The sequence below is a fragment of the Lagopus leucura genome, unplaced genomic scaffold (genome assembly GCF_019238085.1).
Source record: "Lagopus leucura isolate 7727_CA_CO unplaced genomic scaffold, USGS_WTPT01 Super-Scaffold_100002, whole genome shotgun sequence".
NCBI lineage: Eukaryota > Metazoa > Chordata > Aves > Galliformes > Phasianidae > Lagopus > Lagopus leucura.
In genome coordinates this window covers 43,990,367-44,013,775 of record NW_024962263.1, presented here as the reverse complement: position 1 = coordinate 44,013,775, position 23,409 = coordinate 43,990,367, and the positions used below count along the sequence as shown (strand labels likewise).

Genomic DNA, 23,409 nt, shown 5'->3' with positions numbered 1-23,409 from the left:
CAGAGTCCTGAGGGAATTGGCTGGTGTGGTTGCCAAGGCACACTCAGTGATATTTGAAAGGTCACGGCAATGAGGTGAAGTCCCTGGTGATGGAAAAAAGGCAACGTCGCTTCCATTTTTAAGAAGGGCAAAGAGGAACTACCCTGGGAACTGACAACCTGTCAGGGTCACCTCTGTGCCAGGAAAGATGATGAAGCAGATGCTCCAGGAATCTATGCTGAGGCATGTAGAAGGCACGATGGAAATACTGGAGAACAAGCGTGGCTTCACCAAGGGCAAATCCAGCTTGATCAATTTATTGGCCTTCTATGATGGTGTCACTGCATCATTGGACAAGGGAAGAGCCACCGGTGTCATTTATCTGGACTGCGATAAGGCAGAGAGAGATGTGGAGAGGTGTGGATTTGATGTGTGGAATGTACGATGGATGAAGAACTGGCTGCAGATCTAGTCCCGAGAGTGGTGGTCAGTGGCTCGATATCTTGATATCTGGGAATCAGTGACAGGTGGCATCTCCCAGGAGTTGGTGCTGGGACCAACTCCAACTTTAATATCTTCATCGGTGGTGACACTGAGTTGTGTAGTGCAGTTGACACACCAGAGGGATGGGATGCGATCCAGAGTGTCCTTGACAGGTTTGAGTAGTGGGCCAAGGTGAACCTCCTGAGATTCAACAAATCCAAATCTTGCACTCGGTTTGGAGCAACATCCCCTACCAATACAAACTGGGGGATGAAAGGATTGAGTGCAGCCCTGCCGTGAAAGACCTCTTGGTACTGGTGAATGAAAAGCTGAACAAGAATGATCCCTCACAGACCAGAAAGCCAACCATGTCCTGGGCTATATCAAAAGAATTGTGGCCAGCAGGGTGAGGGAGATGATCCTGCCCCTCTGCTCTGTGCTGATGAGCCCTCAGTTGGGGTACTGCATCCAAACACGGAGTCCTCAGTACAGGAGAGACATGAACCTGTTGGTGTGTGTCCAGAGGAGGGCCACAAAAATGATGCAATGGATGGAACACCTTTGCTATGAGAACAGGCTGAGAGAGCTGTGGCTGTTCTGCCTGGAGAAGAGAAGACTGTGGTGATGTGATAGGGACCTGTGAATATCTAAAGGGGAGCTACAGGAATGAAGGGGATGCTTTAGCAGGGTCTGTAGTGATAGAGCAAGGGAAAATGGTTTCAAACTCAAAGAGGGTAATTTAGGTTAGATATAAGAAAGAAGGTTTTTTTACAATAAGGGTGGTGAGGCACAGGAACAGTTTACCCAGGTGTGTGTTTGGTGCCTCATCCCTGGAGCCTTTCAAGGCAAGGCTGGACCAGACTGTGGGCAACCTGTCTAACTGTGGTGTCCCTGTTCATTGCAGGGGAGTTGGACTATATGACCTTTAAAGGGCCCTTCTCACTCTAAGAATTCTGGGATTCTATCATTGGAAGATACTTACCTCTACTGAGGGGCTTGGATTGTTGTATGTCTCTTTTCAGCTGAATTTCTCTGGCTCGAATTGCTAGGAGCACCTTGTTTTAATGCTGAGCTAGTAGGGATCCTTCCAGGTTCTTTTCAAGGTCACACTGTTTTTTTTTTAAGCAGAGAGACCTGCGTTGAAAACTCCATAAAAGTTTTGCATGATACTAAATGGTGTTTGAAATGAAGTATGAGACTATGAAGACTATTGGCACTGCATTTAGTGTTAGCACTTAGATATGAATGGAAGGCATTTATAATTGAGTCTTTAATTCTTTTGACACTTTTCATTGCTGTTGAGATCTTGTGGTTTGAAGAAATGCATGTGTGCGTAGAAGGTAAATATCTGTAATTTAGGGAAATACTTCAAATTCGGTCATCCCAATAAAACAAAATAATTTTGTTTTAAATTTTTGTTAAATCTTTTGTTGAGCTTCTCAATGTATCCTTCCATTCTGCCTTTTTCCAGTTAACTAAGACAAATTCCAGTGTGTCAGTATGCTGGTCGGCAAAAATGATGTTCATTGAAAGGGAGAAACACAGCTGTAGTATGGGGAACTCAAGAAAGAAGTGTAATTTTTTTTGTCAATACTTGCTTGCCAATGCCTAATGGATAATGGTTAATGTTTAATGACATAGTTTGTGATGAATGAATGCATATCACTAGAGGACAATTCTTACAACTTCTAAAGTGCTGTTTTGGTACCATACTAAAATGCTGTTTTGATAAATTTGCACAGTATGAGTGCTTAATTCTTAATAATGAGATCAATCCACCTTGCAATTATTGTAATTTTGTATTATAAAGCCTATGTTGTGTTATTTACCAAGGAACTGAAACACACTGTTTAAGCTTGCTGTACATACACAAAACCTAAGGCAGGTGCGTTAAGTCTGAGCAGTATTTAAGTTTTTCCAAGAGAATTGCCATGTTGTATCTCAGGCTTTGCTGAAGTGCTTATGTGTAGCATCTTTGGTTTTGTTGCGGACTTTGCAGTAGGAGGAGGATACAATTTGCATAACCGTGCACTTGGGTACTATGTTACTACATTAGTAAATGAGTGAGTGCATTGACTGATTTCTAATGGTATGTGGTTTTTAAGTTCCTGCTCAGATTTGAACAGTGGTGATACATGGATCTTCATTCCCTGAGTATTATTTATCCAGGTGCAGCTTTCTGCATGCCCACAAGTACTTTCAGTTTTGAAGAGTGGCTTCCAAATTCTTGCTTGTTATCTCTAACAAATGATGACATACTGAATGTTTTCATGACAGTAGCTGTACAGAGTCAACGGCAAAACTGTGGTATCTGTGTTCTTCAGCATTTGTGGTTTTGGTTTTAGATAGAATGACTTGTTGATTTTCCAGTGGAAGTTTGTACGGATACTGAACAAGTCTACTGACAGCATGTTCTTTGCATGAACTTTAGAGCCCTAGGCTTAGATCCTACAAATCTTGGAAAGATCTACAGGTAAACTTCCTCTTATGGACAAGATTTCATAGAACTACATGTGTGGTTTCTATAGAACGCTTCTGCTATGAAGTCACCTTCTGTTGTTGTTTTCTTGTTGTGATAGTATTTTTTTCCAATATAATTCTGATGATATTTTAATTGAAGATATTGCATAAAAAAGTTATAATAAAATTCAATGATGAAATATATAATGAGATACTTAATGTTTCTCTTGCACCACCTTTTTGTAAATATTTGTGTCAACTGAACTTCTGGAAGTAGAGAAATGTAAAAGTGATACAGAGGATGAGACACACCAAGTTCTCCTGTTTTATCTTGTTCAATTTAGTCTTCACTTTGAGGTGATTGTCAGTAAAGAATGGTTGGAGAATGTTTCAGAACAACGATGTTCACTACTGTTGGTTTTTTTTGTTTGTTTTTGTTTTGTAAATAGGTTGCCTATAGGGAATATGTGTATCTGCACAGTGGCTACTGGATATTCCTCTGTAATGTACAACTCTCTGAGCTTTGAGAAATGCTGATAAATTATTTCCATCTGTTTCAGATGTGTGTGTTTTTGTAGAGACTGTTGGTATCAAAAGATGTTCTTTATTTTTGTTGTGACATTAATCGTATCCAGATGAGCTTGCCTTAAAGTGCTTATTATATGTGCTCTGCTACCATGAGAGCTAAATTCTAGATCCGTCCGTGCAAACAGATCCCTAGCAGACTATTAGGCATCAACTGAGTGATCCAACAGAGGAATGGAAGTATTTATCTGATTAGCACTCTTTGGAGCTGTTATTTATGGTTGTTCCCAATCACTTCTAGCAAGATCTTAGTTTCTATATCAGCTGTTTATATCTTGCTATGAATGACCTCAATATTTTTCAGTCATAAGAATAATTGAAAGATATAATACAAAAATCTCAAGATCCAGTAGGTAGTAGTGAAAAATAGTTGTTTAGTTGTTGTTTTCGTTTCGTTTTGTTGAAAATCTGTGATTTGAGAATAAAATCCTTTGTAGTTTTGTCCGCTTGTTGATCTAACAGATTTCTTTCAATAATAAAGCAGGATGACTAAGTGATAAATGCATTCTGAGAATGTTTACTGTAGGAGGAGAGAGAACATTTTAAAGGTGTTGAAGTTATTTATTAGAAACAACATTTTGAGATGGAAAGTCTGGGTTGTAAGGGGTTAAATATCTTCTGTAAAGATACTGTACTCTATGGTTTGCTATTTTGTGTCTGTGTATGCATAGAGTTGGGCTAACCAGAAGTTAAGGCGTGTTATTGAGTGTATTCTCCAAGTGCCTTGAACATTAACAGGCATGGGCGTGTGCCACCCACCTCTGTAGGAAGCTCCCTAGGGAGCCTCTTCAGGGCCTGACCCCTCTTGGGAAAAAGAAACATTTCCCAGTGCCCAGTCTGACCCTCTCCTGGCAGCTCTGAGCCATTCCCTGTCCTGCCATTGGCTCCCAGGAGCAGAGCCCAGCACCTCCCTCTGCCTTCCCTCCTCTGTGAGCTGTAGGGAGCAGTGTGGTTGCCTCTTGACTTCTCCAGACAAGGCAGCTCGATATCCTTGACCATCTGTTTTGTTGCCTTCCTCTGGGTACTTTCACAAGGACTTTATTGTCTGTCTTATACTGAGCACAGTATTCAAGGTGAGACCGCACCATCACTAAATACAACAGGAGAATCACTCTTCTGACCAGCTGGCTGTGCTGCAGCCCATAATGTATTTCACCCTATTAGCTGTTGGGCACACTTCTGCTCACACTGAGCTGCAGACATGAACACCCCCAGGTCACTTCTTGCTGGGCTGTTCTTTAGTGAGACAGTTTGACAAGATGACACTCAGTATTCTATACTTCTTCCAGCGTTAGATATAACTGCTAGAAGCAGATCAATGATTGTGTATCTTTATGTGCTGTTTCTCCTTCAGTGATCAAGTCTATCCATGTTACTCCAAGATATGATGCTATACACACAAAATTGAACATTTCATTGTTTAGCATCATTTCCAGAGCAAACAGTAAATACAGAGGCAAAATCTGTAACAGTGTTCTGGAAGGTTGGGACCACATTCATTAAGGTTTCTCTCTGGTGCTTATTCATGTTCCTTATCGGTTTTCTTCTGCTCTTGTACAGGTCAAGCCCTGGGAGGCTGGGAGGGAGAAGTTCCCTACTCTGACATGGGTGCTTTGTGAGTCACTTGAAAATGGCTAAACACCCTGACAGTACTGACAGTAACCAGCTGGTATATCTGAAGTTTAATGGATGTGGTTGAGTTGCATCAGAAAAGCAGAAAGTCAGAAAGTCTTGTCCAGCTTTATAGATACATTAATCACAGTGTTTTCCCCACAGTGACACAAAGAATAACTAAATAAAGTATATGGTTAAAGTCCAAGGGCTGCTCCAAAGGTAGTTCCTCCTATTTTATGATGTTGGTGATATGGCAGTAGAGATTGACCCTTCCCACTAGTTTGTTACCTGTTGTTACCTGTTGTGTGACAGATGGCAGCAGAGGGACAGTCTGACAGAATGGCATCCGACATGGAAGTGTATATGAAACAAAGGTGTGTCACTGAATTCCTCTATGCAGAAAAAATTACACTCATTGACATTCATTGACACTTGCTGAACGTTTATGGAGACCAAATAGTGACTGTGAGCACTGTGAGGCAGTGGGTGGTGTGTTTCAGCAGTGGTGATAGCTATATGGAAGAGATGCTGCGTTCCAGATGGCCATGCACAGCTGTCATGGAACGAAGAGTCATCTTAGCTCACCTTTGTGAATCAGCAGATTACAATCAGGGAACTGTGACAGAGCTGAAGATTGGTTTCAGTACATTGCAAACAATGGTGGCAGTGTTGGAAAATAGCAAAGTTTGTGCTAGGTGGTTCCCATGCATACTCACACAGGAACAGAAAGAGCGCCATATGCAAGTTTGTCAGGTTGTATTGAGCCAGAATAAGACTGAAGGTGACAGTTTCTTGGATTGCACCATTACTGGTGACTATACGTGGTGTCATCACTGCAAGCTGAAGTGAAAACAGCAATCCATGGAGTGGTGGCATGTCAATTCCCTGTTGGCAAAAAAAGTTCAAGACACAGCTCTCAGTGGGTACAGTGATGTGCACTGCCTTTTGGGATGGGAAAGGAGGTGATCCTTCTGAATTTCCTGTAACCCAGGCAAACAGTGAACTCTGACTGCTCCATTGTGATGCTGACTAAGCTGGATGCTCAAAAACTTCCAGAGTCAGTTCACAGAAGAAGGCACCCTTTCTTTTGCAACGTGATAATGCCAGGCTCCATACCAGTTTGAAGAATGTGGAGCATATTGCCAGTCTTGACTGGACAGTCCTTCCACACCCACTGTGTAGTCCAGATTTGGCTCCTTCTGACTTCCATCTCTTCAGACTAATGAGAGATGGACTATGTGGGCAACATTTACCCAGCAGTGACACCATCATAGCAACTGTGAAGCAGTGGGTCACCTCCACTAGTGCAGATTTTTTACAAGCATGTGTTTTGCTCTTATTATTGGAGGAAGTGGTTATATATGTATACCCTTATGAAGATTGAGATGGCAAATGAGGCTAAATGCTGTCTGATGATTTATTATAAATTCTAAGCAACTAATGATTGCAGGGAAGATGGGGAAGTTAGCAGTAGTAAAGAGAGAAATCCTGGAGTGCAGTTTACAAAGCTGGAATAGTTACCACCAGGAATGCAGAGATGTCTCGTTCCATAGGGAAGCAAGTTGGTCAGTGATGTCTCATTGACCTGCTTGACTGCAGTTCAGTGGAGGGGTTATCCTCCTCTACATTGGAATTCTTAGGGTTTTTATCCTCTTTGTAGTGTCCTGTTGGTTACCAGGGGCAGCAGTTGATTGTCGGGGCACTTCTGTTTGATTTGTCAGGGCTTTCTTTAGTTGTCAGGGGCAAGTTCATAGTACATGACCCTCCATTGGGTAATCGGCAGTTGATGCGATTGTGGTGTGGTGGGCTCCTAGATATGCCCATTGACTGCATGGTGGTTCTCTCCTCCAAGACAATTCCCATAAGTCAGCTTGAATGGCCAAAAGGAGCAACAGCCAAGAATGGTTTCTCCTGGTCGCCCAGTCTTGTATACTTCTCTTATTACTGTGCTCATGGTAAGTATTGACCCCAAAAACTTGTTGAGTAGGCTATGTCTCAGATGAGTGCCACTGAACAAGCTTGGAGTCAAAAATTGTTCCAGATTCTTACAGCATGGCAGGCAGGTTCTTGTTTTTCGCTGATGAAAATGGTGGTGCCAGTGCTGATGAGTACTGTTTTGCAGCTGAGAATTTCCTCCATCAAACAGTGTTATTGTGTTCCTTGTGTATGTTATACTTCCCATGGAAATAAATATGAGGCATTATTTTCAGAGCAACCAATATAGATTCTCACCAGCAAAAGCTTTTAGTATTTTCAGATAATTTTCACACGAGCTTCCGCCATGTGTCCTCTTATACATCTCTTCTGCTGCTTCTGGTGTCTTCTCTTTTTGTTCCCCAATTTGTTTGAGCAGAAGCACCATGTGCTCTTTTGAGTGTTTCAAGTGTTGGTGCACAGTGGGTTGTTCTCATCTGTTTGAGAGCCATCTTGTATGGGCTGTGGCTGATTGAGGGCAGTTCATGACCCTCTCCCACACTGATCACCTCTGTAGCACTCTGCCATATGCACTTATACACCCTCAGGTGTAGTTAGTATCTGTTGCTCAGCAGGTAGGTTAAATGGCTCCTAGTAAACTGCTGTAGTTGTTTTTCTAGCCAATTCCTTGCAATTTTCTCTACGTTTTAGAGTAGATATTGGGACAGTTTGACCAAGGACCACAGTGAAGTATTTTGGTTACTTTGCTGACCAAGGACCACAGTTGAAGTATTTTGGTAACTTTGCTGATGGATGCTAACTGTATTTTTAATCACATGGTTAACAACTAGAGAAAAGATAATTGAAAGACAAAAAGCAAACCTATGTGATGCAACTTTAAGCAGCAGTTTGGGCACTGAGGGTAGGAAAAAAGAGCAGTAGGAAATGGTGATAGTAAATTGCCACATGTAATGCGAGAACTTCAGAGAAAGATCAAGCTAAGAGAAAGCTCTTGTAGTTATTGTGACCACTGTATTTGGAGGTTGATAGAGTTAAACAAGAAGAGTTGGCTTTCACCAGAGCTTGATTCTCAAGGATTTGGAAAGGCAGTAAAAATACAGATATTTGATATCTTATTTTTATAGAGAGATTAATGCAAAGATGCAGAGATTAGGGCATGTAGAGCCATGTGTGTAGACAGGCATGTGGAAAACAGAATAAAAAGTACAGAGCAACAGAAACATAATCACAAGTTGGAGACTGCAGAGGCAAATTAGTTAGCTTTAGAAAAACATACTGGAATGTTTTAATGGTAAATAATTTTCTAAAAGCAATCTTAGATTTTCACATGTGATAAAATTGGAGAACAATATTTTCATGTGTAACTGAGTATAGTAAGTGTTTAGTTTAATACCTTAAGAGTGCAGTTAAATGTGGGCCATCTGGATATTTAATATTGCTGTTTTAGTTGCTCAGTCTGAAGCAGCATTAACTCTAACTCTGAGTGCACATGATGTTATAATGTGAAATACCAATAAGAAATCATAGAACCATGACATTCCACACCTCATTCTATATCACTACATCATGCTTAATATATGTAAATAAACAATAATTAACATGCATTAAACACACACACAAATATAATATACATGGAAATACTGACTGCACTCCGTCAAATTTCTTTGTACACATTGAACATTCCTGTTTTTCTGCATTAACCAGCAAGTGGACCCATGTCCCTGAGCAAAAAGAGTTCCATGGAGAGGTCTGGCCTTTCCAGAAGCTGGAAGGACCCAAACTGCTTTCCCCAACATGCTCTTTACTTGCGCTGCAGGGACTTTATCTCCATCTACAGTATGTAGGGAGCTGGGCTGCGCAGGACTATCTCCATTGATAGATTCTTAAGTATTGACCAACCAAATGGCTTCTACCAAATGCTTCTTCCAGTGTATAAATGTTCTGCTATCCATTGCTTTCAGTGTAGATTTTAACGACCCATTGTATCATTGAGTTTTACAAGAAACTGGTGCATGATAGGGGATATGATAAATCCACTCAATGCCCAAGTGTTTACATGAGAATTTTGATATGAGTCCCATTCTCTGACTCAGCTCTTTCTGGAGTGCCATGTCACCACAGGACTTGTTTCTCCAGACCTAATATGGTGTTTCGGGCAAGTAGCATGGGGTATTGCATATGTTTCAAGGCACCCAGTGGTTACCTCCACCATGGTAGGCGTGTAATGCTTACCATAACGGGTTCATGATAAGGTGACATAATCAACCTGCCATGCCTCTCTATATTTTTGCCATCACCCTTTCCTCAAGAGAGGTTTCATCCTCTTGGCTTGTTTAATTGTCGTGCATATGTCACAGCAATGAATAACTTGTACAATAGCATCCATAATTAAGTTCACCCCTCAGTCTCTAGCCCGCTTATATTTTGCATCTCCTCCTTGATGGCCTGAGGTCTCCTGAGCCCACCAGGTTAGAAATAATTCAGCCTTGCATTGCCAGTCCAAATGTGTTTGAGCCACTTCAGTTTTGGCGGCTCGTGCTACCTGATGGTTATTCTGTTGTTCTTCAGTAGCCCTACTCTTGGACACATGACCGTCTATGTGACGCACCTTTATAACCATATTTTTTGTTCGGGCAGCAATGTCTTTCCACAGTTCAGCAGCCCAAATAGGTTTACCCCTTTGTTGCCAGTTATTTTGTTCCCACTGCTGTAACCCCCATAGGGCGTTTGCCACCATCCATGAGTTAGTGTAAAGATTAAGCATTGGCCATCTCTCCTATTCACCAAAATCTGAGGCCAGTTGGACAGCGTTTACCGCTGCAGATTGGCTTGATTATCCTTTCCTTTCAGTGGCCTCTGCAACTTGTGTAGGAATGCACACAGCAGATTTCCATCTGTGATGCTTCCCCACAATACGACATGATACATCTGTGGACAAGGTATATTTCTTTTCATTTTCTGGTAGTTCATTGTATGGTGGGGCCTCTGTAGCACGCGATACTTCTTCTGCTGGTAATGTTCCAAACTTTTTGCCTTCAGGCCAATCCATGATCACGTCTAAGATTCCCAAATGACTGAGGTTCCCCATCTGAGCTCATTGTGTAATCAGTGCAATCCGCTTATTCTAAGTAGCATCAGTAGCGTGATGGGTGGAAGGAAACTTTCCTTTAAACATCCAGTTGAGCACCAGCAGCTGAGGTGCTAAAAGGAGCTGCATTTCTTTACTTTGCAAGCAGCCCGAACCCCTTCATAAACAGCTAAGATCTCCTTCTCAGTTGGAGTGTAGCACTCTTCGGATCCCCTGTATGCTCTGCTCCAAAATCCCAGGGGTCGGCCTTGGGTCTCTCCTGAGGCTCTTTGCCACAAACTCCACAAGTGGGACCTTTCTCTCCAGCAGCACTGTAGAGGATGTTCTTTACATGCTGTCCCGTCCGTACTGGCCTCAGAGCAATGACTTGGGCTATCTCCTGCTCAATCTGCTCAAAAGCCTGCTGCTGCTGCTCAGGACCCTGTGTAAAATTACTCTTCTTCCTCGTCACCTGATAAAGGGGGCTTGCAATGAGGATATAGTTTGGAACATGCGTTTTCCAAAAGCCCACTAAACTCAAAAAAGATTATTTCTCTTTCTTATTAGTGGGTGGAGACACAGCAGTAATTTTGTTGACCACATCCATTGGGATGTGACAATATGCCCATCTTGCCACTTTATTATCTAGGAACTGAATTTCCTGGGCAGGTCCTTTCACTTTGCCTCGTTTAATAGTGAAACCAGCATGCGGAAGGATCTGAATTATTTACTCTCCTTTTTTGAGAACTTCCTCTGCTATGTTGCCCTACACAACATCATCAATATACTGCAGGTGCTCAGGAGCACTGCCCTGTTCCAGTTCATTTTGGATCAACCTATGGCAAATGGTTGGGCTGGGCTTCCACCCCTTGGACAAATGGTTCCTGGTATACTTAACACCTCTCCAGTTAAAAGCAAACTGGCCTACATTCTGTGGCCAAAGGAGTGGAGAAAAAGACATTAGCAACGTCAATGGTGGCATACCATTTGGCTGCTTTTGACTCCCGTTCATTCTGGAGCTCTAACATGTCCGGCACAGCAGCACTCAGTGGGGGTATGACTTCATTCAGGCCACGGTAGTCCACTGTCAGCCTCCATTCTCCACTGGCTTTATGCACTGACCATATGGGGCTGTTAAAAGGTGAGTGAGTTTTGCTGACTCTCAGCTTACATGTAGGAAACAAGGAATCCGTGTTAGTGCAGTACTGCTGTCTGTGCACCATTTCTGCAGCAGTTCGTACCTGTTGCTCTTTTACTTGTAGCAACCCTACCACAGATGAATTTTCTGACAGGCCGGGCAAAACAAACAACTGCTTAACATCTTCTCTGTCTGCAGCAGCTATTCCAAAGATGCACCAATACCCCTTGATATCTTTAAAATGCCCTCTTCTGAGATAGTCAATACCAAGTATACGTGGAGCCCCTGGGCCAGTCACAATAGGATGCTTTTGCTAGTCTTTACCAGTGATGCTTATTTTGACCTCCAGCACAGTCAACTCTTTGGAACCCACATTGGCTCTAGAAATATAAGTTCTGTCCATTTGTGACTTAAGTGACTTAACGCCCCTTAAGGGTGTTAGAGTGCACTGCGCTGCACACCAGTGTCTAGCAGTGCTTCATATTTCTGTGGTTCTGATGTGCCATACCATCGAATCCACACAGTCCAGTACACTTTGTCATCCCTTCCCCCCTCCCTTCCCCCCTTCCATCTGAGGGCAGGGCCTCTAATTATTACCTCTATTGTTCCCTCCCCTGAGTCATGATCAGGGCACTTAGAGCTTTTGCCCTGTCCTGCGGCAACTGGAGCGGTCACCTTCTTAGAGGAGTTTGCCTTTGTGGTAGATCTGTCTTGTAATTCTTTTACCCACGCTTGAAATATAGAAGTGGGTTCTTTATGCCACTTCTTCATATCTTCTCCATGCTCACGTAGGTATTTTCAAAAGGCAGTATGCAATGTAGTCTTACTGTTGTCAGTTGCTCAAGCAGAAGGTTGTCTACTTTTAATAGCTGAGATACTGGATGATGCAGGTGGGGAGGAAATCAATTTGGTCAGCCTCTTAGGTACACTGTTCTAGTATCCTGATCCTCATTAGGTGTCTCTGATGCCACCACAGGTTCATCGTGATGAAGCATGGTAGACAGTTCCTCCATCGTATCTTCTTGTTTACACTCCATTCTATGCAGTCTTTCAGTTACTTTTGAAATGGCTGAAATATATGTTTGTGGAGGGGTTAAATATAGCTCAAAATCGTAAAGTCTAATTATTGGTTCAAATAAAAGGGTCTTCTTTGCCCTCTGTCATACATCCCTGCTAGTGCAAAGATGTACTTTTCTGATGCAGTTCTTATGAATTTTTGCCACGTACTTGGCTTGGTGTATACCTGACTCTCTCAGGATCATGCTCTTGGTGTAGATTTTCAGGAATTAATGTGGGGTCGTGTAACATTTTAATCATGGCAAATTCTCTCAAATAATGGATGCCTTTTTCTCTAATAGTCCATTTCTTTAACTCAGGCAACAGATCTTCTTTGAGGGGATATTTTTCCTTTAGAGCTAATAGCATTTGCTTTCAGAGGGTGAAGGCCCCATCCAGACCTCTGTCTGGATGAGTTCTTATCAGTGCTTCCCAGTTGGAGATCTTCCATTTATCTGAATATTGGCCCCACTGTCCCAACATTGAAGTAACCAGGTGTCAATGGGTTCGTTCTGGTGCCATGAAAAATCTTTTCTTGAACCTCAAATTTCAATCATTTTCAGAGGTGAAGTAGTAAATTAGTTAGCTGTAGAAGAATGGAGTGTTTTAATGATAAATAATTTTCTGAAATTTGCTCAGATTTTTTCAGATAAAATTAGAGAACAATATTTTCACATGTAACCAGTTATAATAAGCATTTGGTTTGATGCCTTAAGAGTGCAGTTAAATATGGATCATTAGATATTTAGTATTGATGTTTTAGTTAGTCTGAAGTAGAATTGTTCAGTCTTATTCTTCAGCCTCCAAGGTGGTTGCCCATAAGAGAGTTCCTCTTTAAAAATTCTATTTGTTTCCTTGAATGTTTAAGTAGTTAAGAAAGCAAAGAACTCCAGCTAAGTTGAGGAAGCAAATCACGGAATTGAAGTGTGTTTTACTTCTGAATTAATGTGGAAAAAATGTCAGAACACTTTTTAGTAATTTTCTGGCAAAGTTAGTAGAAAGACCATTGTTATTTCCATTTATCTGAATATTTAGTGGACTAACTGATCGTAACTAGATTTTCTCCAATTTTGTAGGCATTTGACATATCTTCTGATGAAAACTTTGTTATCACCACAACAAACAGAAAAGAGATTACAGAAGACAACTTCAGTAAGTATCTTAGATAGCAAAATAAATACAGGCACCTCTTATATTGATTGTAAAGATCACATGGTGACTACACAATTACATGCATTAATTAACTGGAAATAAAAATTGTGAAATAATTTGCCAAGAATTTTACAAAATTGGATTTTACAAAAAGTTTTTAACAAGTGCTAGTTAGTATGATAAAAGCTATATAAAGTGAATTTTCTACTTCCATTATGATTTCTGTAAATAATTGGGAAAGGAATGGCTCATAAATAGCTGTTACCAAAGAAAACCTGCATTATTTAGCTTGGAAATATGCAAAGATTTTTTAATCAGGACCTCTTGCCAGAAGGCTGAGTTGTCAGTACTTAAGCAAATACGGAGATTATCTGTGGCTAAACATGTACTGTTTTAGATAAACTGGATAGTACATTGGACACTCTCCAAAATATAAAGTATTTTGTCTTCATTGCAGAAGAACTTGTTCAGGATGGAGTTACTCTTTATCTACTACAGTCAGTTGACCAAACCCTGCTTTCAGCAACAAAGGAGCGAATTGACTTCCTGCCCCACTATGATACACTTGTCAAAAGTGGCATGTATGAATACTATGCCAGTGAAGGGCAAAATCCTTTGCGTAAGTATAAATAATATTGCATTAATGATGTTTATATGACTGTGGTGGTTAAGAACAATGCAATTTCAGTAGTAGCTGGTAAAAAAAAAATGTAGTCTTAGCTGTAAAAGGAAACTTAGCTAAGCTTTTTAAATAAATTGCTCTCTTAGAAATGACTTAATCTGGTTTTATATGCGGCCATTTTTACAGAGGTATACCTAAATACATCTGCAAGAAGTTTGGGTATTTTAGATGTAAAATGACTTTAATCTTGATGATAATCTTGCAAATGTCATCAGTTTAGATCATCATTGTTATCATCAAGCTTTGTCTCTTGTATTTAAAATGCAACTTGTTTGAATTTGATGACTAGTTTTAATACAAGTTACTACAGAATTTTTTTCTACTGTTCCATCTCTGGTTCTACAGGGCTTAGCTTTTACCAATGAGAACAAGTATTACTTAAATTATATATTCTTCAATTTTTATCTAACTCATACATTAAATATGTAACTTAAAGCATTTTGTATTCCTCTACTGTAAAAAAAAAAAAATCTTTCCATTTATGGTTTCTCTAAAAATTTTGTTTGTAGCTGTGATTACTTTTTAAATATATACTTCTATGTATACATGCTATGGTTAAGTTCATGCTCTGGAGGGATAGTGAGACAGGTAAAGAGTAAAATTAGGAAGCTCAATTTCAGGAAAGCTAAATTCCAGCTCCTCAAGGAGTTGGTCAATGGAAGACCCTGGAAAACTTTCCTGATGGGCAAGGGTATGGAGCAGAGCTGGCAGATCATTGAGGAGGCTTTCCTCAGGGTGCAAGAGCTCTCCATCTCCAAGTGTATCAAGTCAGGAAAGGAATGCAAGAGACTGGCATGGCTGAACTGAGACCGGCTGGTTAAACTGAAGAGTGAAAAGAAAATACACAGGCAGTGGACACAGAGACAGGTACTGTGGGAAGAGTATAAGGAAGCTGCTAGGCTGTGTCAAGATGGGGTCAGGAAAGCCAAGGCCCAGCTTGAACTGAATTTGGCTAAAGATGCCAGAAGGAGCAAGGCTTCTATAGATACCTTAAACAGAAAATGAAAGTCCAGGAGGGCATGCAGCCCCTAGTGAGTGGTAATCACAAGCAGGCTGGTGACAACAGACGATGAGAAGGCTAAAGTAGTTAATAACTTTTTGCCTTGGTCTTCTCTGATACCTTGCTCATCACGCAGCACTCAAATGTTTGATTTGGTCGGAGAGGATTGGGGGAGCAACATCTCTCCCACTGAAAGCGTTGATCAGGTTCACAATTATCAGAGGAACTTGAACATTCACAAGTCTACAGATCCCAATGAGAGGCATCCCAGAGTCCTGAGAGAATTTGCTGGTGTGGTTGCCAAGGCATGCTCAGTGATATTTGAAAGGTCACAGCAATGAGGTGAGGTCCCTGGTGATGGAAAAAATGTAACATCACATCCATTTTTAAGAAGGGCAAAAAGGAACTACCCTGGGAATTACCAACCTGTCAGTGTCACCTCTGTGCCAGGAAAAATCATGAAGCAGGTCATGCAGGAATATGCTGAGGCACGTGGAAGGCAGGATGGAGATATGGGAGAAGGAGCATGGCTTCACCAAGGGCAAATCCAGCTTGATCAACTTATTGGCCTTCTATGATGGTGTCACTGCATCACTGGACAAGGGAAGAGCCACCAGTGTCATTTATCTGGACATTTGACACTGTACCCCATAACATTCTTCTCTCCAAATTGGAGAGATGTGGATTTGATGTGTGGAATGTACGATGGATAAAGAACTGGCTGCAGATCTAGTCCAGAGAGTGGTGGTCAATGGCTCGATATCTCAATATCTGGAAATCAGTGATGAGTGGCATCTCCCAGGAGTTGGTGCTGGGGCCAATGCTCTTTAATGTCTTCATCATTGACATCAACAGTGGGCTCACGTGCCTCCACAGCAAGTTTGCCGATGACACCGAGGTGTGTAGTGCAGTTGACACACCAGAGGGATGGGATGCGATCTGGAGTGTCCTTGACAGGTTTGAGTAGTGGGCCCACATGAACGTCTTGAGGTTCAACAAATCCAAATGCACATTCTTGCACCGGTTTGAGGCGACATCCACTACCAATACAAGCTGGGGAATGGAATGATTGAGCGCAGCCCTGCCAAGAAACAACTGTTGGTACTGGTGGATGAAAAGCTGAGCAGGGGCCAGGAATGTGCTCTTGCAGCCCAGAGAGCCATCTGTATCCTCTGCTGCATCAAAAACAGCATGGCCAGTAGGATGAGGGAGATGATCCTGCCCCTCTGCTCTGTGCTGATGAGCCCTCAGTTGGGGTACTGCATCCAGACACGGAGTCCTCAGTACAGGAGAGACATGAACCTGTTGGTGTGTGTCCAGAGGAGGGCCACAAAAATGATGCAATGGATGGAACACCTTTGCTATGAGAACAGGCTGAGGGAGCTGGGGCTAAAGGCTCTGTGGTGACCTGATAGCAGCCCTTTGGTATCTAAAGGGGAACTGCAGAAGAGAAGGAAATGAATTCTTTAGCAGGGTGTGTTGTGATAGAGCAAGTGGAAATGGTTTCAAACTCAAAGAGGGTAGATTTAGATCAGGTATAAGGAAAATATCTTTTTCAGAGTGGATGGTGAGGCACTGGAACAGTTTACCCAGCATTGTGGTGAATGCTCCATCTCTGGAGACCTTCAAGGTGAGGCTGGATCAGGCCCTGGGCAACCTGGTCTAGTTGTAAATGTCCCTATTCATTTCAGGGGAGTTGGACTAGATGATCTTTAAAAGTCCCTTCCAACTCTTAAGGATTCTGTGATTCTATGATTTAGGTCCAGCCCAGCGTGCTCAAAATTGTCTAGAAAAATACATGAATATCAAGACTTAAGCACAGAACTTCGCACATCTATTTCTTTTTCAGAAGAATCTCATCAGTATCTGTAAACACCAACTGTACTTTTAAGTACTATTCTTTTTGTCACCCCCCTTTCTTTCTGCCCTGCATTTACTACCTTCCATCCATCTCCCCAAAATGCACTTTTTTGGCTCAGTGTCTGCCTAGTTCATTTTGTTCCTAACAGCAGCTGGTGTCAGATAACTGGGATCTAGTATGAAAACAGAAAGGCAGGGATATAACAGAAGTGATAGAGAGACTTCTGAGTTTATGCCTGGAACAGGCATAAACAGTCTACTGTTTTCTGTAAGTGTATCCAGTTACCTTCTGAACCATGTACATTTCTAGTATTCACAGTATTTTCTAGTTTTGATCCCCCCACTTAATTGCACGTTATGTGAAATACTGTGGGTTTTTTTGTATACATTGATATAACTACTTAAATGTGAGAAAAGCACTTCTAGGTGAATGTGTACATTGCAAAAGTTACAGGTAGAAATACTGTCCTCGCTTCTCCCACTTATAGAATTTATTAAGATTCAAATGAGCAGACAGTCCAACTCATTCTGTTCTTGAATAAACAGTACTACAATCAGTACTACAGTGAACTACACTTGTTTTCATAGAAGGAATTGTTAAATCTCATAAATTCTTTAAGAATGTGGAATAATTCAGTCCTGCACTTTATATAAGCAGTCATGCATTTTGCTGCTACCAGTTCTCTGCCCTGAAATGCACTCCTTGGCAGGAAAACTTTATTGCTCATCTTGATAAGACTCACAATGCTGCTATGAAATCACAAAGGATGATACATGCACACATACAGTTTTCCTTTTGTTACTGGTGCAGTTTGTTTGTTTCCCATTTCCTCTCTGTTCACCGTAAAAGGCACTTTCCAGTTCTGTCACTTCACATTATGATCACTGTTGTGCTACAGAGGTTCTGCCAATCTTTGCATCATGTAGAAAATGTTTGTAGTGTTTACAAATACCATGTTCGTTGTCATCAATTTCAAAAGGACAACGTTAAAAGTCGTTGTTATACTATTTTAAAAGTACATAACTTCACTATTAGAAGGCATCTGAATAACAGAAGAAAATAGCAACATGTATAAAAGCATCCCATTTTACAGTATGTTTTGAATGTAGAATATCGTGGCATCTTTGTCAGATTGATTTGTTCCATAAATATTGAAGAAAGAAAGCATATCTCCAGGAGAAGAGAAGTAGGTTCCCTTTATTATTGAAAGTATTGAAAGGCCCCTATAAAGTTTCCCCAGAGTTGTCTTCAGGCTAAAAAGTACCAACAACAACAAAAAGTCCCAGAATACCATCATGGGAGAGTTGCTCCAGACCTGTGGTCATTTTCCTCTATTGACAGCTCCACATCTTTCTGGTGCTCCTAGAGCTCAACACAGTACTCCCGCTAGAGTCTTAGAGGGGCAAAGCAGAGTGGGAGAAACACTTTTCTCATCTGGCTGGCCTTGCTCTTTTTGATGTAGCCTAGGATGTGATTGGCTTCCTGTATTGAAAGCACATATTACTAGTTCATTTCTCATTCACCAGTATCCCCAAGTCCTCCATAGGGCTGTTTTCAATCCATTCATGCCCCAGTCTGTACTGATGTTTGGAATTAGCCCAACTCAGGTGCAGGATTTTGCACTTGGCTCTGTTGAACCTTCATCCCTGTGGATGGCTCTTCTCAAAGAGCCCACCCGTGCAGTGCACCTTCCCCCTCCACCACACTCAGCGCCTTGCCACATAAATCCAATACAGACTGAATGTATTATCCTAATAACCCAGAAGAAACTACTGAAAGCATGCCTCTGTTTTTGAAGTGTTATCTTTTAAGAAAATGATTTTAATGGGGTGATTTTTTTTCTTTAATTTCTTCAGCATTTGCTCTTGCTGAGTTGATTGACAATTCTCTATCAGCTACGGCTCGAAATACTGGTATTCGAAGCATACAGATTAAATTGGTAAGTCAGAAATACACATTTTTAGTAGTTCCCCCTTTTTTTTGTGATGTTTTCCAAGCTGCTCCTTGTTTTTTGTGGTTCTTTTTCCCCAAACAGTTATTTGATGACTCCAATGGAAAACCAGCTGTTGCTGTGATCGATAATGGAAGAGGAATGACTTCTAAACAGCTTAACAACTGGGCAGTATATAGATTATCAAAGTTTACAAGACAAGGTGACTTTGAGAGGTTAGAAAGTTTTAATTATATTTATGTACTGGAATCATAATTACATAATTGTATTTACAACTGGAAAATTGCAGGTGCTTGTAGAATATCATTCTAAGACATCTCTGTAACAACACTTAGCTGAAATCTGTCATTCTGTGATTACATAACAATGGATATGTATTTCCTGTAAGTAGAAAATTGAGAAACTTCTGCTAATTTTTCTCTACTGGTTTCCCAGAGGAATAATGAATACAGGGTTTTGGTTTAGGTTTTTTTTTTTTTTTTTAACTTAATTGTACGATGTAATGCAAAATTATACCTGAAGATGTCTGTATTTATTGAAGAGGGCTAGAGGCAAAATGAATGCAGATTTTTTTATTTTTTATTTTTTTTTAAAATGAAAGAGGTTTTAAAGAGAAAATAGAGAATCTGTGCCCAAATAATTTTGTGCCTGTACTGGCTTAATGGCTGTACTGTGCCTGAACCTGGCTTAATGCTTCTGTAAGAAAAATTCAAGCCAAGAATTATGTACAGTTCTTGAGCTTTAGTCACTTCTTAAATGCATTAAAAGCCTAGGATGGGATTCTCTGAAGGTCAACACCATGACTACAATCAGAAATAACTGGTCCTATGAGAAATTAGTGAAAAACAGTACCGGAGCACTTGAAAGTGATAATAGAGATGGAAAGGCTTGGAGTTTGGATTTCTTTGGTTTTTAATCTGATATGTATAATTTCTGGACTATCTGATCCAGTAATTTGTAAATAAACACTGCTTTCTGAAATTTCTCCAGGTGAATTCAGCAACAGCAGAAATGTATTTTTATGTCACAGGTTTAAATTGTGAGTTGATAACGTGATGAGGGCATAGCTGTAAATTACACTTGTTACTTACCTACACCTTTTCATTTGTTATTGTTATAATATAAAGAACAGATGTTTGTCCTATTGCTTGCTTAAACTGGGTAAGATTTAAATGTGTGACTGACTTAAGGTTGGTTTGCTACAATGGGCTGAAATGTCTTATAAGGTAACTTAAAGAGGAAAGGAGAATGCATCTACATCTTATCTTTTACCTTAAAAAAAGAAGTAAATCGATTTTAGGCACATAAATTGTAATCTTTGAAATGAAGGATATTTGAACAGAGTAAATGCAAGAAGAATTTAATGCAAGCTATTAACATCAATTATTTACTTTTTTTTTTTTTTTAATGACAGTTGGCTTGAAAATTTATTAAATCTACTTTCACTTTCAGCGATCATTCAGGATATGTTCGCCCTTTGCCAGTGCCTCGTAGTTTAAATAGTGATATCTCATATTTTGGAGTTGGAGGTAAACAAGCAGTGTTCTTCGTAGGGCAGTCTGCCAGAGTAAGTAGATATCAGTCTTTAAAACTTATTTTAAAACATATTTACATGATAAGATTGTTATTATTTTAGCTTTTTATTGTGCCATTAAATTACTTTATTGTTCATTTTTAATCCTTGTTTTGATCTTAAATACTTTTTCTTAATGCAAACAGATGATAAGCAAACCTGCGGATTCTCAGGATGTACATGAACTTGTCCTTTCCAAAGAGGATTTTGAAAAGAAAGAGAGAAACAAAGAAGCAATATATTGTGGATTCATTCGAAACAGAAAGGTAAGTAGCTGTAATGCTTTCTCAGTTTTAAAGGAAAGCATTTTCCTGGCTAACATGACTTTTTGTTACATCAATCTGGGGGGGGTGTGCTTTTATCATTTGCACCACCTGCAGGTTGTAATGTAGAAGGAAGTAATGAGAAATTTGTTTGACAATTTATGGTAGACATGTTTTTGTATGTTCTTTTTTCTCTTTTCATTATGATTGTAAGGACAAAAATTCTGTACAGTTTGACATCGCATCTTACAGAAATATCTAAATATATCTAAAAGCTTGTTTGTTTTGTCATGTGTGAAACATAAAGAAAAATGTCTGCTCTCTGATTTATTATAAAGTAAATTAGGGAAATACTACTTAATACTTCACGTTGTGTAGAAATAAGTAGAACTACTGTGCATATGGGGGAAAAACTCCAACTAGTCCAACAAAACCCAGCACTGTCACAGATCTTTGCTAATTTTGTAAAAGAAATTATCTATTTAGTTGAAAATGGAAATGAAAAGTCCTCATGGCCTACATGAAGAAGTAAAGCTTAAATAAAAAGTAAGAGAAGGAGGAAAAGAAGTTGTAAGGATTTGCTGCCTTTAAAGAATAATTGCATATTTGAAGCGTTGTGTTATTAAAGGAAGTTACTTTTGCAAAGAAATTGAGATGAAATTAATATCGTGCTGAAGGTATTCTAGAAGAAAAGGTACAACTCTTAAGAGAGATTGTACTGATGGAACACCAGCTGATCATTTTTTTATGTATACCAGGCACCTTTCTTAACTACTTATTCTTCCTTTAAGTAAATGTCTTTTTATCTGAAAGTGATCTTATGAACATAGGGGAATATGCTGTGGTAGTTTGGTGAAAGCTATTTAAATAATCCTGTATGTTAAGGAAATCTCTTTAGTTCCATGGAGAAAGTAAGCCTTAACAGAGCACCCTTGACTAACATATTTTGCTACCTACAGTTAGCTCAGAGTTGTATCCTTCCACCTGCTCAGTGACATGTTACTGTTACTCTTGCTTTCCTGGAAAATAAGATACAAAGCTGCATTTACTACAGTGTGAAAAAACTATCAGTTTTCATTTGAAATCGCTACAAAGATCTCAGTTGTATTCAAAGTATCTTCTTTTCTGGATGAAGCAAATGTAAAAGATTATCTCCTGATGCTGCATGAAACATTGTATCAACCACTTCATTTCTGTGCAGCTATGAGTAAAGTGCATCCATCCAGGAAAAGACAATCAGAACTTCATTTGTCTGTGATATTTCAGCTGGAACTGATGCTGTGCTTTACATTTCACAGCCATAGAGTGTTTCTTCCACATCAAGTTCTGTTTCAAGAAGGAGACTATCCATTTAAAAACTAAGATTTTTTTTTTTAATGTCATGATGTGCTTTAAAAATACATTTTGTGCATGATTATTCCGTTTGAATTTGATTGAGAATTCACATCTCAGAAGGCTACATTAAGCATGAATGCATTTGTAAAGTGAACAGTTAAAACACTGTGATGAGTGCATTGAAAATGAACCGGATCAAGGATGTTGGATTCTGAGTTCTTTGAATTTAACTTAGGAGCTTTTGTTTTAAGCATTAATCCTTGGTGATTCTTAGCATCGTGTGTTCTGCATTCTCTTTCTGTTCTGTTTTCTTTAATCCTTTCAGATGTGAGTTCAGAAATTCAGTTTGCATTTCTTTTCCTATTTTACTCTTTTTTTTTTTTTTGTAGCCATCTGACTCTACTCACATTACAAATGATGATGAAAGATTTCTTCATAATCTAATATTAGAAGAGAGGGATAAAGAGAGTTTCACAGCAGTTATCATTACAGGTGTTCAACCAGATCATATGCAATACTTGAAAAACTACTTTCATCTTTGGACAAGGCAGCTGGCGTAAGTTGGTGTTTTATGTTTGATTTAAAATAAAGCTACTAATCAAATCAGAGAATTATGAGTTACTTTTTGTATTTAATCATTCCATTTTTTGTGTTAAGACTTGATGGATATTTTGTCAATGCCCCAATTAGTCTTACCTGTTTCTTTCTGAAACTAGCACAACTGAGAAAGTTGTCAATCCAAACAGATGTTTATAAACATCAGTACCAGTGTGACTTGATAGTTTTTAAATAGTTATCCATCTAATTATTAGTCTGTTCAGTGCAATTATTACATTATTAGTGCAAGTATTAGTTGTCTAGTTGTGAATAACTTTATAGCTGTCAGAATAGCAACTTAATCTCATAACTTTACTATTTGACCTGCAAAACTGTGATGTTTCAAGGCCATGAGAGCACCTTTTAAATTGTGGAAGGGGTGCAGAGAAACTGCTGAGCAGTGTGGGCACACCAGTCTGCTCTAAAGTCCTGAGCAGTGAGAGTACAAGGAGCTTTGGTGTGAAAGCCAAGATCTCTTCTGGGGATGCATTTAGTGGGGTGGATGTCAGAAGCAAGGAGATGTAACAAGATGTAACACTTGCAGGTGCATTTATTTTCCTTGATGCATTCAGTCTGTACCAGGTATACTTGTTCATTGAGTTGAATAGAGTCAATAATAAGATAATAAAAAGAAGCAGAATATTTTAATCTATAATGTTCAATTTTTCTAATTTCAAT

At 39.8% G+C, this 23,409-nt stretch overlaps 1 protein-coding gene across 2 annotated transcripts in view; it reads left to right on the top strand.

Moving 5' to 3' along the window:
* Nucleotides 1-23,409, top strand: part of SMCHD1 (structural maintenance of chromosomes flexible hinge domain containing 1) — a 77,291-nt gene that overhangs the window by 3,491 nt on the left and 50,391 nt on the right. For both annotated transcript variants that reach the window (XM_042869453.1, XM_042869454.1), the window contains exons 2-8: nucleotides 13,394-13,469; nucleotides 13,927-14,088; nucleotides 18,869-18,951; nucleotides 19,048-19,178; nucleotides 20,416-20,530; nucleotides 20,683-20,802; nucleotides 22,524-22,690. In XM_042869453.1, coding sequence (XP_042725387.1) covers nucleotides 13,394-13,469; nucleotides 13,927-14,088; nucleotides 18,869-18,951; nucleotides 19,048-19,178; nucleotides 20,416-20,530; nucleotides 20,683-20,802; nucleotides 22,524-22,690 — 854 coding nt within the window. The remainder of the gene's footprint in view (nucleotides 1-13,393; nucleotides 13,470-13,926; nucleotides 14,089-18,868; nucleotides 18,952-19,047; nucleotides 19,179-20,415; nucleotides 20,531-20,682; nucleotides 20,803-22,523; nucleotides 22,691-23,409) is intronic.